The sequence below is a fragment of the Zonotrichia leucophrys genome, chromosome 28 (genome assembly GCF_028769735.1).
Source record: "Zonotrichia leucophrys gambelii isolate GWCS_2022_RI chromosome 28, RI_Zleu_2.0, whole genome shotgun sequence".
In the NCBI taxonomy this organism is placed as follows: Eukaryota; Metazoa; Chordata; class Aves; order Passeriformes; family Passerellidae; genus Zonotrichia; species Zonotrichia leucophrys.
This window is the reverse complement of record NC_088197.1, coordinates 5,546,488-5,559,845: the sequence shown is the minus strand read 5'-3', so window position 1 is coordinate 5,559,845 and position 13,358 is coordinate 5,546,488. Positions and strand designations below refer to the sequence as shown.

The window sequence follows — 13,358 nt, the reverse complement described above, 5'->3', positions numbered from 1 at the left end:
GGGGGGTCGGGGGAGCGGGACACGGGCCCGGGAGGGCGGGGGGGGCCCAGCATCCCGCGGCGGCGGCGGGCACCGGGCGGGGGCCGCTCCCGGGGCCGGTACCGGAGCGGGACGATGGCGGGGGGGGGTGGCGGGGCCGGTGGCTTTCTGCCCCCCCGGGGGCGGTCCCGGGGCGGGGCCAGGGCGGCAGTTGGGGCTTTGGTAACCGGGGGTTGCTCAGACTTGCTCGGGACTTCCCCGGACGTGCCGGTGCGCTCCGCCGCCCCGGGCACCGACGGGCACCGGAGCAGGCCATGCCGCCGCCGCCGCCGCTCGCGATGCTGCCGCTGCTGCTGCTGCTCCTGCCGCGCCTGCCCCGCGCCGAGCCGCTCTCCTGTGAGTACCGGCAGCCCGGGCCGCTCCCGCAAGGTGGGCGCGGGCGGGCGGGCGGGGGTCCCGTCGGGGCCCCCCGGGGCTCTCCCGTCCGGCTCCGGCCCCGGCGTGCGGAGCCCCCCGAGGTTCCCCCGCTGCTTCCCGCGTGTCCCGTTCCCCCCAGCGGTGCCGGGATGCGGAGCCCCCCGGGGCTGTCCGCTCCTCTCCGTGCGCCGCGTTCCCCCGGCCCCGGGATGCGGAGCGGTCCCGGGCGCACCTCGGGGCTGCGCTTCGCCGGAGGAGGAGGAGGAGGAGGAGGAGGAGGACGGGGACCCCCCCGCCGAGGGCAGCCGGGACCCCCCCTCCCCTCCCGACAGGCAGCCGGGATCCCCCATCCCCGACCCCCCCGCCCCTTCCCCGCAGAGAACAATGGAGGAACCTTTCAGTGCTGCCCCCCATCCCCGGAGCAGCGAGCAGAGCCCCCCGCCCCGGAGCAGCGAGCGCTCCCTCTCCCCACGGAGAGCGCGGACCCCGGGGGGGGCCGCTCCCCCCTGTCCCCCCTCCCCGCCGTGCAGCCCCCCCTCCCGCAGAACAATGCGGCTCCATTCCCCACCCAGGACAATGGAAACCCCCGGCCTCGGCCCGGAGAACAATAGCGAACCCCTTCCCCACGCGACCCCCCGGCAGCCCCGGGAGCCACCGCCCCCCTCTGCCCCCCCAAAGCCTCTGAGAGCCCCCCTCCCCCTGCCCAGAACAACGGGGTCCCCCCTTCCCCCGGAGAGCCGCCCCCCGTCCCAGAGAACAATGAATCCCCTTTTCCCACCCAGAACAACGAGGATCTCCCTCCCCGCCCCACGGAAAACAACGACCCCCCCCAAAAAATATCCCCCTGGGGGCCCCTCGGTGATGCCCAGTTTGGGGGCCCCACCCGGCCGTGGCAGGTCCGGGAGGTGCCACCTGTGGGCTGGGCTGCGGAGCGGCCTCGGCCCCGCGGGGATCGGGGTCCCCCTGGCTATGGGGGGACACGCGGGGGAGGGATCGCCCCTTCCCCACGGAGCCCCAAACCCGACCGAGCCCCGGTCCCGGTCCCGGCCGCCGCCCCGCTGCCCCCGCTGCAGCCCGGGGAGGGCGAGGTCCCGCTCTCCGCTCCCCGCTCCCCGCTCCTCTCTGCCCTCCCCGCTCCTCTCTCTTCTCTCCCCTCTCCCCGCTCCCCTCTCCCCGCTCCTCGCTCCCCTCTCCCCGTTCCCCGCTCTCCGCTCCCCGGTCCCCGCCGCAGGAAAGGAAGTTCGGCTTCCTCCCTATGATGGGAATTTCTCAGGGCCATGGATGTTCTCCGCTCCGACGCGCCAACGGGACCCGCCACAAACGGCACCGCTCTCTCGCCCGGCAGCTCCCGCGTCCCCTGCCCGGCCACCGGCACCGAGCCCCGACCCAGCCCCGTCGGTAGCGGGGAGCCTGAGGGCGCTCACTGGGGCAGGAGCTGCTGGAGCCATGGGGTGGGCAGGAGGAACGCTCCAAAACCCCTCCGTTAGCGAGAGCGGCCGGTCCCGGCGGTCCCGGTGCCCACCCGGTGCCCACCCGGTGCCCGGAGGGGCTGATCCCGCCGGGAGCCGCGCGAGGCCACGGCCGGACCCTCGGTGGGGCTGAGCCCGCACCTTTCCCCTCCCGACCCCCCGGGTCCCCCCCGACCCCCATTTCCCCCTCCCCACGGGGGTCCGGGGCAGCGCTGCCCCCTCGACGGGCGGCGCTGGCGAAGGCGAAGCCAAATCTCCTTTTAGAGAGCGAAAGTTTCCCCTCGGTGCAGCTCGGCCGCGCTGGAATGCCTGGGCTTTTTATAAATCCCTCCTCGAGCCCAGGGATGGGCACGAGAAATGCCAGGCGGGGATGAGAAAGGGGAAAAAACCACTGGAGAGCAGGGTAGAAAAGAGGGATAAAGCATTTCTGGGTACCGTGTCTGCCCGCAAACCTCGCTGCTCGAGTGTTAGAAGAGCTCAAACTACACATATATATTTAATTTTATTTTTCCTGTGGAATTCAGAGCTTCCCAAATTCCCTTTTGTTCTTCAGGGCAATTATTTCTATTTTCCTTTAACCCCCTGCACAGCTCAATAAATCTTTTTTAACTGCGTGATCTCTGACACTTATCGGAGCTTTTTTTTTTTTTTTTTCCCTCCCCCCTTTTCTTTGCCAACCCCTTAAAACTCCGATATAAAACCAAAATGAAATCCGGCCCTTCGGAAGAAAAGCATAAACGTTCCCGACACCTTGGAAATGTGGTTTTACTTTATAGCATTACTTAGCACCTGATCAGCATTTTTTTTTTGCAATAGAGAAGCCATAAAACCCCCGAGCAGGTATTTTCGTTGCAACTTGCACATTCCACAGCCTGCCTGCGTCTCTCCGGCCCTTTCCTCTCCGATCGGAAAACTTCACACTTTTCCCTTTTAAAACACATGTTCGGCGCTGCGGCCGTGCTGAGCGGGGAAAACAATTCCAGCGGGAAAAAAATATAATATATATATGTATATAATTGGCCCCTCCAGAGGCTCCTGCTTGGAGGAGGGAAAAAAAACCCAAAATCCAGGGGAAAAAAAAATACAGAGAAAGAGAAAATTGGCCCCTCCAGAGGGTCCTGCTCGGAGGATGGGAAACGTGTCTGTTTTACGGTGCTCGTGCGAGTTTCTGGGGCTGTTTAGATTAAGATTGAGCAGAATCAGGGCTCGGAGCGCGGGGTGTGTGATCGGCAGAGCCGGGCTCGGCTCGCGGCGGGGTCGGAGCGGGGTGGGCACAGAGGGGGATGAGATTTCCAGAGGCCTGGCTGGCCCTGGGAAGGGTTTGTTCGGGAGGGTGGGATGGATCCATCACCGTCCGTGGATGCTCGGGGCACCCCGGGGTCCCCAGCACCGTCCCGCGGGTGTTTGGGGTACCCGGTACCGATCCGGGGGCGCTGCGGGCGCCTGGCACCAATCCCTGCATATTTGGGGCGCTTTTCCCCGCTGGATTTTCTTCCTCCCCCTCACCAGCACCCCCCAAGCACGGCGGCAGTTCCTAATTAAGGAGGAGGATTTGGGAGCGCTAATTGCGGGCTCGGGGGGCGGACCCGCGCTGGGATCGTGCGGGGATTCGGGAGCGCCGGGAGGGAGCCGGGGCGGGCGGCGGGCGCTGAAAGCCGATCGGGGCCCGGGGCTCGCCGGGGCCGGGAGGTCGCGGCACTTTCCGGGAGGTAATTTGGGAATATTAGCCCGGCGCGTGCGGATGGAGCCGATAAGGGCTGGCGGACACGGAGCGGCGGGGCCGGGGCGGCCGAGGGGGCCGGGGTCAACCGGGACGGGAATTTCCCCCCATGGAGGGGCTCCCCCAGCCTGGGCACACCCGGGGTGTTGAGGGGATTGGGGAGGGGTCCTTGGATGGAATTTCCCCCCATGGAGGGGCTCCCCCAGCCTGGGCACCCCCGGGATGCTGAGGGGATTGGGGAGGGGTCCTTGGATGGAATTTCCCCCCATGGAGGGGCTCCCCCAGCCTGGGCACACCCGGAATATCGAGGGGAGAGCGGTGGGATTTGGGAGGGGTCCTTGGATGGAATTTCCACCCATGGAGGGGCTCCCCCAGCCTGGGCACACCCGGGATGCTGAGGGGATTGGGGAGGGGTCCTTGGATGGAATTTCCCCCCATGGAGGGGCTCCCCCAGCCTGGGCACCCCCGGGATGCTGAGGGGATTGGGGAGGGGTCCCAGGATGGGAATTTCCACCCATGGAGGGGCTCCCCCAGCCTGAGCACCCCCGGGGTGCCGAAGGGAGAGCGGTGGGATTGGGGAGCACATGGTGAGGATGAGGAGGGAGCTCTTGGGAAGCGCTTCTCACCCCTGGGCGAGGCGATCCAGGGGGAAATGCCGGAGCTTGGCAGTGTTGGAAAATCCCCTCGAATTTTCTTTTTTTTTTTGAAATCCTTTTGTCGGGGAGAAACTTCCGAAGCTGCAACCCAGCCCCACCCCAGCCCTGGGGAGAATAAAGATAAAAAGTGGATAGGAAAAGTATTTTTCAAGTTCTGAAATAGATGCAGATATAAAAATAGATATTAAATGTGTTTAGATATAAAATGTATGTAGATATAAAAGTAGGTGTAAAGCGTATTTAAATAGATAAAAAATAGGTGTGTATTGAGATACAGAATAGATACAAAATGTATTTAAAGCGATATAAATGATATAAAATGTCTTTAGGTATAAATGTTCAGAAGTAAAGAATAGATATTAAACACATTTAAACCAATGTAAAATAGAAACCAGTGTCTTTAAATGGATGTAAAATGGAAACCAGTGTGTTAAATTGATATAAAATAGATATGTGATGATTTAAATCTATATAAAATAGATATGTGATTTAAATCAGTACATAATCGTGAAACAGCTAAACAATGTATTTAAATTAACACAAAACGATGATTTAAATATACGATGATTTAAATCGATATAGATGCGATGATTTAAATTGATGCAAAATAGCAAAACAACGCACTTAAACAGACATAAACGAACACAGAGGAGACATCAAGGCGTTTAAATCAACGCAAAGCAGATAAGCACTCACGCTTGCACAGCCCTAACCCGCTCAGCTCAGCACCGACCCCCATAACGGCTTTCCCCGCTCTGTCTCCGGCTGCAGACCCCGCCGTGATCTCCCCGCAGGACCCCACGCTGCTCATCGGCTCCTCGCTGGTGGCCACGTGCACGGTGAGCCCGGACATGCGGCTGCGGGCCGAGGATCTGTACTGGACCCTGAACGGGCGGCGCCTCCCGGCCGCCTCCTACGCCGCGCTGGGCCCCTCCACGCTCAGCGTGGCCCTGGCCCGCCTCAACGGCTCCAGGCAGCAGTCGGGGGACAACCTGGTGTGCCACAGCAGAGACGGCGGCATCCTGGCCGGCTCCTGCCTCTATGTCGGATGTACGTGGGTGCTGCTGCGCCGCGATGGGGTCTGCTCGCTCTGAATTGGGGGGTGGTCACTGTGCTGGGGTCTGCTCACTCTGAATTGGGGTATGGTCACTGTACTGGGGTCTGGCTGCTCTGTGTCAGGGTTTGGTCACTCTGTGCTGGGGTCTGGTCACTCTGAGGGTCTGCTCACTCTGAATTGGGGTGTGGTCACTCTGAATTGGGGGGTGGTCACTGTGCTGGGGTCTGGTCACTCTGTGCTGGGGTGTGGTCACTCTGAATTGGGGTCTGCTCACTCTGAATTGGGGTGCGGTCACTGTGCTGGGGTCTGGTCACTCTGTGCCAAGGTCTGGTCACTCTGAATTGGGGTCTGGTCACTGTACTGGGGTCTGGTCACTCTGAATTGGGGTGCGGTCACTGTGCTGGGGTCTGGTCACTCTGTGCCAAGGTCTGGTCACTCTGAATTGGGGTCTGGTCACTGTACTGGGGTCTGGTCACTCTGTGCTGGGGTCTGGTCACTGTGCTGGGGTCTGGCTGCTCTGTGCTGGGGTCTGGTCACTCTGTGCTGTGGTGTTGTCACTGTGCCAGGGTCTGGTCACTCTGAATTGGGGTCTGGTCACTCTGTACTGCAGTGTTGTCACTGTGCCAGGGTCTGGTCACTCTGTGCCAGGGTCTGGTCACTCTGTACTGGGGTCTGGTCACTCTGTGTTGGGGTCTGGTCACTCTGTACTGCAGTGTTGTCACTGTGCCAGGGTCTGGTCACTCTGTGCCAGGGTTTGGTCACTCTGTACCGGGATCTGGTCATTCTGTGCTGCGGTCTGGTCACTCTATGCTGGGATCCAGCCACTCCGTGCCAGGGTCCAGCTGCTCTGTATGGAGGTCTGGCCAGCACTGGGATGTGCCTCCCCCATGGGAGAGAAGCTGGGGATCCCCAGGGAGGAATCCGCGTGCTGGTTCTCACCAAAGCCTGCTCTGGTGGAGCCCTGACCCTCGCACAGCTCCGAGGCTGTTTCGGCAAAGCCTCGGTTAAAACGCGCTTGTCCGAACCAATAATCGTAAGATTTTATCTCGGGCTATTTTAAGGCCGATGCTCTGTCCCAGGAATACGGAATCGGAACGGGGAATGCAGCTCGGGTTTGTTTTTTGGGTCGCTACGCATTCCCGGGAATACAGAGGCTCAGCTGGGAACGCAGCTTGGACTTGGGGCTTGTGTCTCCGTGGCTGGAAAAAAACAGCTCTGGAACCTCTTGTTCTTTGGTTTTTGTCTCTGCCAGTACCCCCAGAGAAACCAGTCAACATCACTTGCTGGTCCAAAAACATGAAGGACCTGACCTGCAAGTGGGCGCCAGGGACGGAAGGGGAGACCTTCCTGCACACCAACTACACCCTCAAGTACAAGCGCAGGTGGGTGCTCACCTTCATCCCCGTTGTTGTTAAAAACTTTGGGGTGGGATTTAATGGGAAACAGGGAAGGGGCAGCTCGATGCCTCCTGGCTGGCCCCTGCTTTGCTGGGATGAGTTTCCTCATGGAGCTGGGCAGGGTGAGGAGAAGCTGCTGTGGGCCTGGCTGAGTTGGGAATCACTGAGTGAACCACGGGGTCAGTCCCCCAATTCTGGCACCGTGGAAAAACCAAAAAGTGACCCACGGGAGCATGGGGGAGCGGTGCCAGCACCTCAGCCATCACCCGCCCGCAGGTGGTACGGCCAGGACAACACCTGCCAGGAGTACCACACGGCCGGCACCTACTCCTGCCACATCCCCAAGGACCTGGCCCTCTTCACGCCCTACGAGATCTGGGTGGAGGCCTCCAACCGCCTGGGGGTGGCCGTGTCCGACGTGGTCATGCTGGACATCCTGGACGTGGGTGAGCCACGGGTGTCCCGGCCGTGCCGGTGCCGGTGACCTTGCGAGGGGAGCGGCCGCGCCGGGCTGGGCGGGGGCAGCAGGAAATGGGCGATATGTGAGCAGAATTGCTCCTAATCGAATTAGGCTGTTTGCGCCGAGTCGCTCCCACATCCGCGGCTCCTTAACCCTCGCGGCCCCGCGGCGCTGCCCGCCGTGCCCCGGGCCAGCCCTGCCGTGTCCCCGCAGTCACCACGGACCCTCCGTCCGACGTGCACGTCAGCCGGGTGGGCGACCTGGAGGACCAGCTGAGCGTGCGCTGGAGCTCCCCGCCCGCGCTCAAGGATTTCCTCTTCCAAGCCAAGTACCAGATCCAATACCGGGTGGAGGACAGCTCCGAGTGGAAGGTGCGTGGGCACGGCCGGGGCACAGCGCGGGTGGGCGCGGGTGCGGGCGCTGCCATCTCGTCCCTCTGCAGGTGGTGGATGATGTGGGCAACCAGACCTCGTGCCGCCTGGCCGGCCTGCGCCCCGGCACCGTCTACTTCGTCCAGGTGCGCTGCAACCCCTTCAGCATCTACGGCTCCAAGAAAGCCGGCATCTGGAGCGACTGGAGCAACCCCACGGCCGCCTCCACGCCCCGCAGCGGTGAGTGCGGCCGGCAGCGCTCCCCGGTGCCGCCGGTGCCTCCCCGAGCCCCGGGGGATGTGCGGGGGCCCTGCCCCGCTCCAAGCCCCGCACCCGGGTCTCCTGCAAAGGAGCCAAATTGGAGCTCGGCTTTCCCAGCTGGGAGCCCGAACCTGCTCGGGTTCCTCTCCCCATTCACGGCACGGTGGCGATGGGGGGGTCGAGGCGCGTCCCCCCGTGTGCCACCGCCCCCCTTGTCCCCGCAGAGCGAGTGGCGGGGGGCTGCGACCCCAAAGGCGGGGAGCAGAACACGACGCTGCGGCGGGAGCTGAAGCAGTTCTTCGGCTGGGTGAAGAAACACGCCTACGGCTGCTCCAACCTCGGCATCAAGCTCTACGACCAGTGGCGCGTGTGGCTGCAGAAATCGCACAAAACACGCAACCAGGTAGGTAAGGAGCCTTTCGCACTTCTTCTCCCCGGCCGGGTGGGGACGCGGGGTGACCCCCCACGCCAGGGATGCTGGGGGGTGACAACGACCCCGGGGCGACGCGGGGCTCTGCTCCTCTCCGCAGGTCCTTCCCGGCGATAAGCTGTAGCCCGCGGGGGACCGAGCGCCGGCAGGATGGCACGGGGCGCCCGGCGCCCACCCGGGACCGCCCGCGCCCGCCCCGGCCCCGCCGCGGGGGCGCCGGGAGGCGGCCGGGGCGCAGCGCGGCCCCGCAGCCCTGGGGAGCGGGGTGGGGAGAGCTCGGGGGGCCGGGCTGGCCCAGCCCCGGGGGCTCGGCGGCACCGCGGCCCTGCGGCAGCGAGGGGACCCCGCAGCCCTGCCCGGCCGGGGGAGGCACCGCGGGGCCCTGGCTCCGCCGGCCCGAGCAGCCCCCGGCATGAACGGGGCGCCGGGCGCTTCCCGGGGGACCCCACCCTCGCCGCAGCTCCCCCCGGGAAGCGATTTTGGCCTTTTTCTCGCCAGGGTCCCACGTGCGAGTGCGCGGAGGGGTCCGTCCCCAGGGAGCCACGCGGGCTGATTGGAGGCTGCTGGGGTTTGCCCAGTGCCTGCTCCGGTTTTGATTCAAACCAGCCTTATTTTGGTTCCATTTCAGTCAATTAGGAACAGATTTAAGCTTAATGCCAATAAACCTCTGAAACCCCAGCGGGGTCTGCGTCAGCGGAGCGGCAGCGCTGCGCGGGGACGGGGATGCAGCGGGCAGCCAAGTGGGGCCCGTGGCCTTTGTCACCCCATCCCGGGGCTCCCAGGGGACCGGGCCAAGGTGGAGGGGGTGGCACTGGGGCAGAGGGAGCCACACGAACCCTTGAGATCACACCACTCATGCCAGCTCTGTGGGGACAGGTTTATTTGGGGTGACCATAGAAAAAGCGCGTGTGGAGCACCGCAGCTGCAGTGGGGCTGGGGGCACAGCCGGCCTCAAAGGTGTGGTTTGGGGGGTCTGCTGCCCGTGGGACTCCAGCTGGCAGCAGGGACAGTGCCCAGCTCGATGGAGGCCTGGCACGGCAGCCCTTGGCACTGCGGGCTGTGCTTTGCCTTTGGCACAGCCGGGGAGGGGAACCAGCCCCACGCCGGACCCCTCTGCTGAGGGGCTCTCGGGATTTGGGGGGACCCCTCTCGTCCCAGAGGGAGCTCCTGCACCCCTCCAGCCTGTGCTGCAGAGAAGGGGCCCAGAGGACAATGCCCACCTTGCCAAGGTGCGCCGGGAGCGGGTGGGGGACGAGCGGGGCCCCCGCTCCAGCAGGCCGGCCCCTCCGGCCGTTCCCACGGGGACACCCATCACTCAACTTCTTCCGAATCGTACTTAAGGTCCTGGAGAATTTCGCTGATTGCCTCAATGGTTTTAATTAGCCTACGAGAGCGGATGGAAACTATAAATAAAGCCCATATGGAGCGTATTATGTGGGCCGCCTCGCCTTCCCCGCGCTGTTTATGAAACACTCAGCCTGGGGAGGCCGAGGGGACGCGGCCACGCAGCGCCGCCAGACCCCGACGGCACCATCTGGGCCCCCCTGGGCCGCAGGGAGAGGCAGGCAAGGGGCTCCTGGCCTGGGCTCCATGGTCTGCGTGTGTCCCTTCCAGCTCAGGACACCCCGCGGGCCGGGGAGGGGGTGCCATCCCCAAACAGGGGCAGGAGGGGACGGCATTGGGGTTCTGGGCTGCAAAATGAGGGGGCACAGCAGCGGGGCCACCACCTACTTGTGCTTGAGCTCCTGCACCTCCTGCTGATGGGCGTCCACCTCGGGCTGCTCCTGCGCCTGCTGCCGGGCCAGCTGCAGCTGCGCCGTCTGCGGGGACACCATGGGAGCTGAGACCCCCCCAGAGCACCCCCAGGGACCCCCCAAGCCCAGCCCAGCACCCACCAGCTGCAGCTTCTCCTGCTCCCTGTCCTGGAGCCGGGCCAGGTGCTGGGCCAGCTCGGGGCGGCCCAGCTGGTCCCGCAGGCGGCCGGCGATGGCCAGCACCTCCCGGGAGATGCCGCTGAAGGCCACGGTGACCTCGTGCACCAGCTGCCGGTACCGCGGGAAGTCATAGTGCGGGGCGCTGCTCAGGTACGCCCGGTGGCCCCTGCGGACGGGTGAGGGGGAGAAGCCGCTGTCACCAATCCTGGAGCTGAGCCCCCTTTGCGCCCACCACCCGCCTGTTCCCGCTGGATTCGGCAGCATGAGCAGGCAGCCTCACCCCTCACACGGGACAGGGCTGGAAACTGCTTTTTTGGGAGGGAAACTCGGGGGTTTGGGTTTTTCCGTCCTGCACACTCTCAGCCCTGCATCCCAGGAAGTCCATCCTGCGCTGGATGCTGAAATAGGATTCAGGTGTCCAGCGCAGAGCCCGCTGCCAGCTGGAGCTCATCAGCCGTCCCCATGGCCCCGTCCCAACAGGATGCAAAATAATCGGGACGGGGATCCGGTTCCCTGCTGGGGGTGCCCCGCCCGCCCCGGTGGGTGCCGCCCCCGGTGCCGGTACTCACTCCTCGAAGAGCCGGTACGTCTCGACCCGCTCGCTCTGCAGCTCCCGCAGCCGCTGCAGCAGCTCCCGCACGGCCTCGCCCGTCTGCGGGACACAGGGGACGCGGTGGCCCCGGTGAGCCGGTAACGGCACCGGGTGCTGGGGAAACGCGTCCTGCCCCAGCACCGGCTCTGGGGGTCCCCGGTGGGTTCCGGCCGCCGGGCTGGAGCTGAGCCCGGCACCGGCACCGGGAGCCCCCGGCCTTGTGCACACAACACAGGCGGGCACCGGGACCCCTCACATCCCCCTGCCCACCCATCGGGCCCCCAGGCCACCCGTGCACGAACCGGGCTGACACCGGGACCCCCGGACAGTGCCCGCGATACCGAAGGGCACCGGGACCCCTCTCTGTGCACGCCCGGAGCGGCACCGGGACCCCGGCCGTGCTCACACAGCCCAGACGGGCACCGGGACCCCCGGCCACGTGTCCGCGGAGCGGCACCGGGATCCCCCCGGTTCGCAGCACAGACGGGCACCGGCACCCCCCATCCACCATCCCGCCGTGACCCCGCGGGTCCCGGGCCGCCCCTCCCGCCGCCGGGGCCGCTCCCGTTCCCGTCCCGCTCCCGGTGCCGCTCACCATGGCCCGGCCCGGCCCGGCCGCACGGCGCAGGCCCGGGGCCCGCGGGGCGGAGCGCGGTTCCGCCGCCACCTGCAGGCCCCGAGCGGCAGCGCCGCCAGCCCCGGTCCCCGGTACGGTCCGTGCAGTGAATACACGGCCGGGTGGGTACAGGGAGGCAGCGGGGCCTCTGGGATGCTCCGTGAACAGGGGTCCCGGTGCCGGTCCCTGAACAGGCAGCCGGGGCTCCCGGTGCGTTTGCCGCTGAAAAGGGAGACCCCAGGATGGAGCCAGTCCCATGCACACCTGGCTGAGGGTCCCAACAGGTGGGCAGGGGGGCCCGGTGTCCATCCAGACCCTGCAGAAGTGACCAGAGGACTCCCAGTGCATGAGCAGGGCCCTGTAGGGGGTCCTGGTGACAGTCACCCCTCATGGCTGGGGTCCCAGTGCATTAACAGGGGGTTTGTGTGTGGTCCCAGCGTCCATCTGCTGTGTGCACATGGCAGGGGGTCCTGTGGGTGGGCAGGGGGTCCCAGTCTGTGCACACACTGCTGCAGGCACTGCCCACCATCACCACCACCCTCCATCCCTCCCTGTCTCCCCAATCCCTCCATGCTGCTCCAGCACTGTCCCCATTTACTGAAAACCACAATTTGGCTAAAAAACCACCAGAACGCGGGGCTGAGCGTTGCAATACTTTATTGGCCAGCGCAGGCAGGGCTGGGGGCTCTACTTGACCTTCTTCTTGGGGCGCAGGTTGTTGGTGTGCCCGCACTTCTTCTTGCGGCAGTTGACGGCGCGGGGGTGCAGGCGGGCGTAGCACCTGGGGGGCACAGGTCAGCAGAGCCCCTGGCCCCGGGGAGGCTCTGGGGCTGCAGGAAGGGGCTGAGGGGACACGGGGAGGGGACACGGGGACATACTTGCGGCAGATCATCTTGTCACAGTTGTACTTCTGGGCCAGCTGGCGCAGGGAGGGCTCGATGATTCCCCCTCGCAGGCGCAGCACCAGGTGCAGGGTGGACTCTGCGAGGAGAGATCGGTGTCACACCGGGGGAAAAGGAGCAGATGGCACCCCACAAACGCCCCCCAAAACCCCCCGGGGTGCGGGGAGCACCTTTCTGGATGTTGTAGTCTGCGAGGGTGCGGCCATCCTCCAGCTGCTTCCCCGCGAAGATCAGGCGCTGCTGGTCGGGGGGGATCCCTGCGGGACACACAGTCACACAATCACCGCGGTGGGGACACCGGGGGAGCCCCGGGGGCCGCCCCGCCGCTCCCGGCCCCGCCTGTACCTTCCTTGTCCTGGATCTTGGCCTTCACGTTCTCGATGGTGTCATTGGGCTCCACCTCGAGGGTGATGGTTTTGCCCGTAAGGGTTTTCACGAAGATCTGCATCTTGGCACCGTGTCACCTGCGGCAGCGGCGGCCGCGTCACCCCGGGCCGGCCCCGTTATGGCCGTGTGCCGCCCCGGGCAGGGCCCCGCCGCTCCCCTCAAAGCCCCGTTCCCGAACACCCTCCCGGGATCCAGCCCTCAGCCCGGGATCCAGCCCCGCCATCCCGGGATCCAGCTCCCATCATGGGATCCAGCCCCACCCCAGGTCTCGGGGCCCTCCCCCGGGATCCAGTCCCATCCCCGGGGACCCAGGGCCCCTCCCGGGTTTCCAGCCCCCGCTCCCCGGGTCCCAAGCCCCCCTCCCGGGACTCAGCGGCCCCCGCCCCAGGCCCCGGGCCCGCTCCGGTCCCGCACCGCGCGCACCCGCGGCCTCGCTGCTGAGGGAAAGGGAGGCGGGGCCGGAACCGCGGCTGCGTCACTGCCGGCGGGGACACCGGTACCGCCCCGCGACGGCTCCGTCATTTCCGGCGGGGACACCGGCACCGCCCCGCGACGGCCCCGGTACCGCGGGACAGGGCACGGGAGCGTCCGCACGGAGCTGGGACCAGACCGACCCCGATCACACGGCCCAGGACCGGCCCCCAAACCCAACCCTGCCCGTGGGACCGGCTCCCAAACCGGACCTTGGCCCTGGGACCGGCCCCCAAAAC

General features: G+C 65.6%; 3 protein-coding genes across 4 annotated transcripts; 1 reads left to right on the top strand and 2 right to left on the bottom strand.

Annotated features, from left to right (window-relative positions):
- The first annotated feature begins 263 nt into the window (after positions 1-263).
- CRLF1 (cytokine receptor like factor 1) lies at positions 264-8,885 on the top strand. The gene is made up of 8 exons (XM_064734523.1): positions 264-375; positions 5,013-5,291; positions 6,551-6,680; positions 6,972-7,141; positions 7,369-7,526; positions 7,598-7,766; positions 8,012-8,201; positions 8,318-8,885. The coding sequence occupies exons 1-8, from the start codon at positions 294-296 to the stop codon at positions 8,631-8,633; spliced, it is 1,494 nt and encodes a 497-aa protein (XP_064590593.1). The 5' UTR covers positions 264-293; the 3' UTR covers positions 8,634-8,885.
- Positions 8,886-9,080: 195 nt separating this feature from the next.
- On the bottom strand, positions 9,081-11,392 carry REX1BD (required for excision 1-B domain containing). Its single transcript, XM_064734522.1, has 5 exons — positions 11,339-11,392; positions 10,721-10,803; positions 10,113-10,317; positions 9,949-10,037; positions 9,081-9,601 (listed from the first exon to the last, which is right to left on the bottom strand). The coding sequence occupies exons 1-5, from the start codon at positions 11,339-11,341 to the stop codon at positions 9,529-9,531; spliced, it is 453 nt and encodes a 150-aa protein (XP_064590592.1). The 5' UTR covers positions 11,342-11,392; the 3' UTR covers positions 9,081-9,528.
- A 607-nt stretch (positions 11,393-11,999) lies between these two features.
- Positions 12,000-13,168, bottom strand: UBA52 (ubiquitin A-52 residue ribosomal protein fusion product 1). Of its 2 annotated transcripts, none has more exons than XM_064734529.1 (5): positions 13,072-13,168; positions 12,607-12,725; positions 12,432-12,518; positions 12,238-12,340; positions 12,000-12,140 (listed from the first exon to the last, which is right to left on the bottom strand). In XM_064734529.1, the coding sequence occupies exons 2-5, from the start codon at positions 12,707-12,709 to the stop codon at positions 12,047-12,049; spliced, it is 387 nt and encodes a 128-aa protein (XP_064590599.1). In that variant the 5' UTR covers positions 12,710-12,725; positions 13,072-13,168; the 3' UTR covers positions 12,000-12,046. The 2 variants fall into 2 exon arrangements, with proteins under 2 accessions (XP_064590599.1, XP_064590600.1); XM_064734530.1 differs by having other exon boundaries at positions 13,063-13,103.
- Positions 13,169-13,358: the final 190 nt, after the last annotated feature.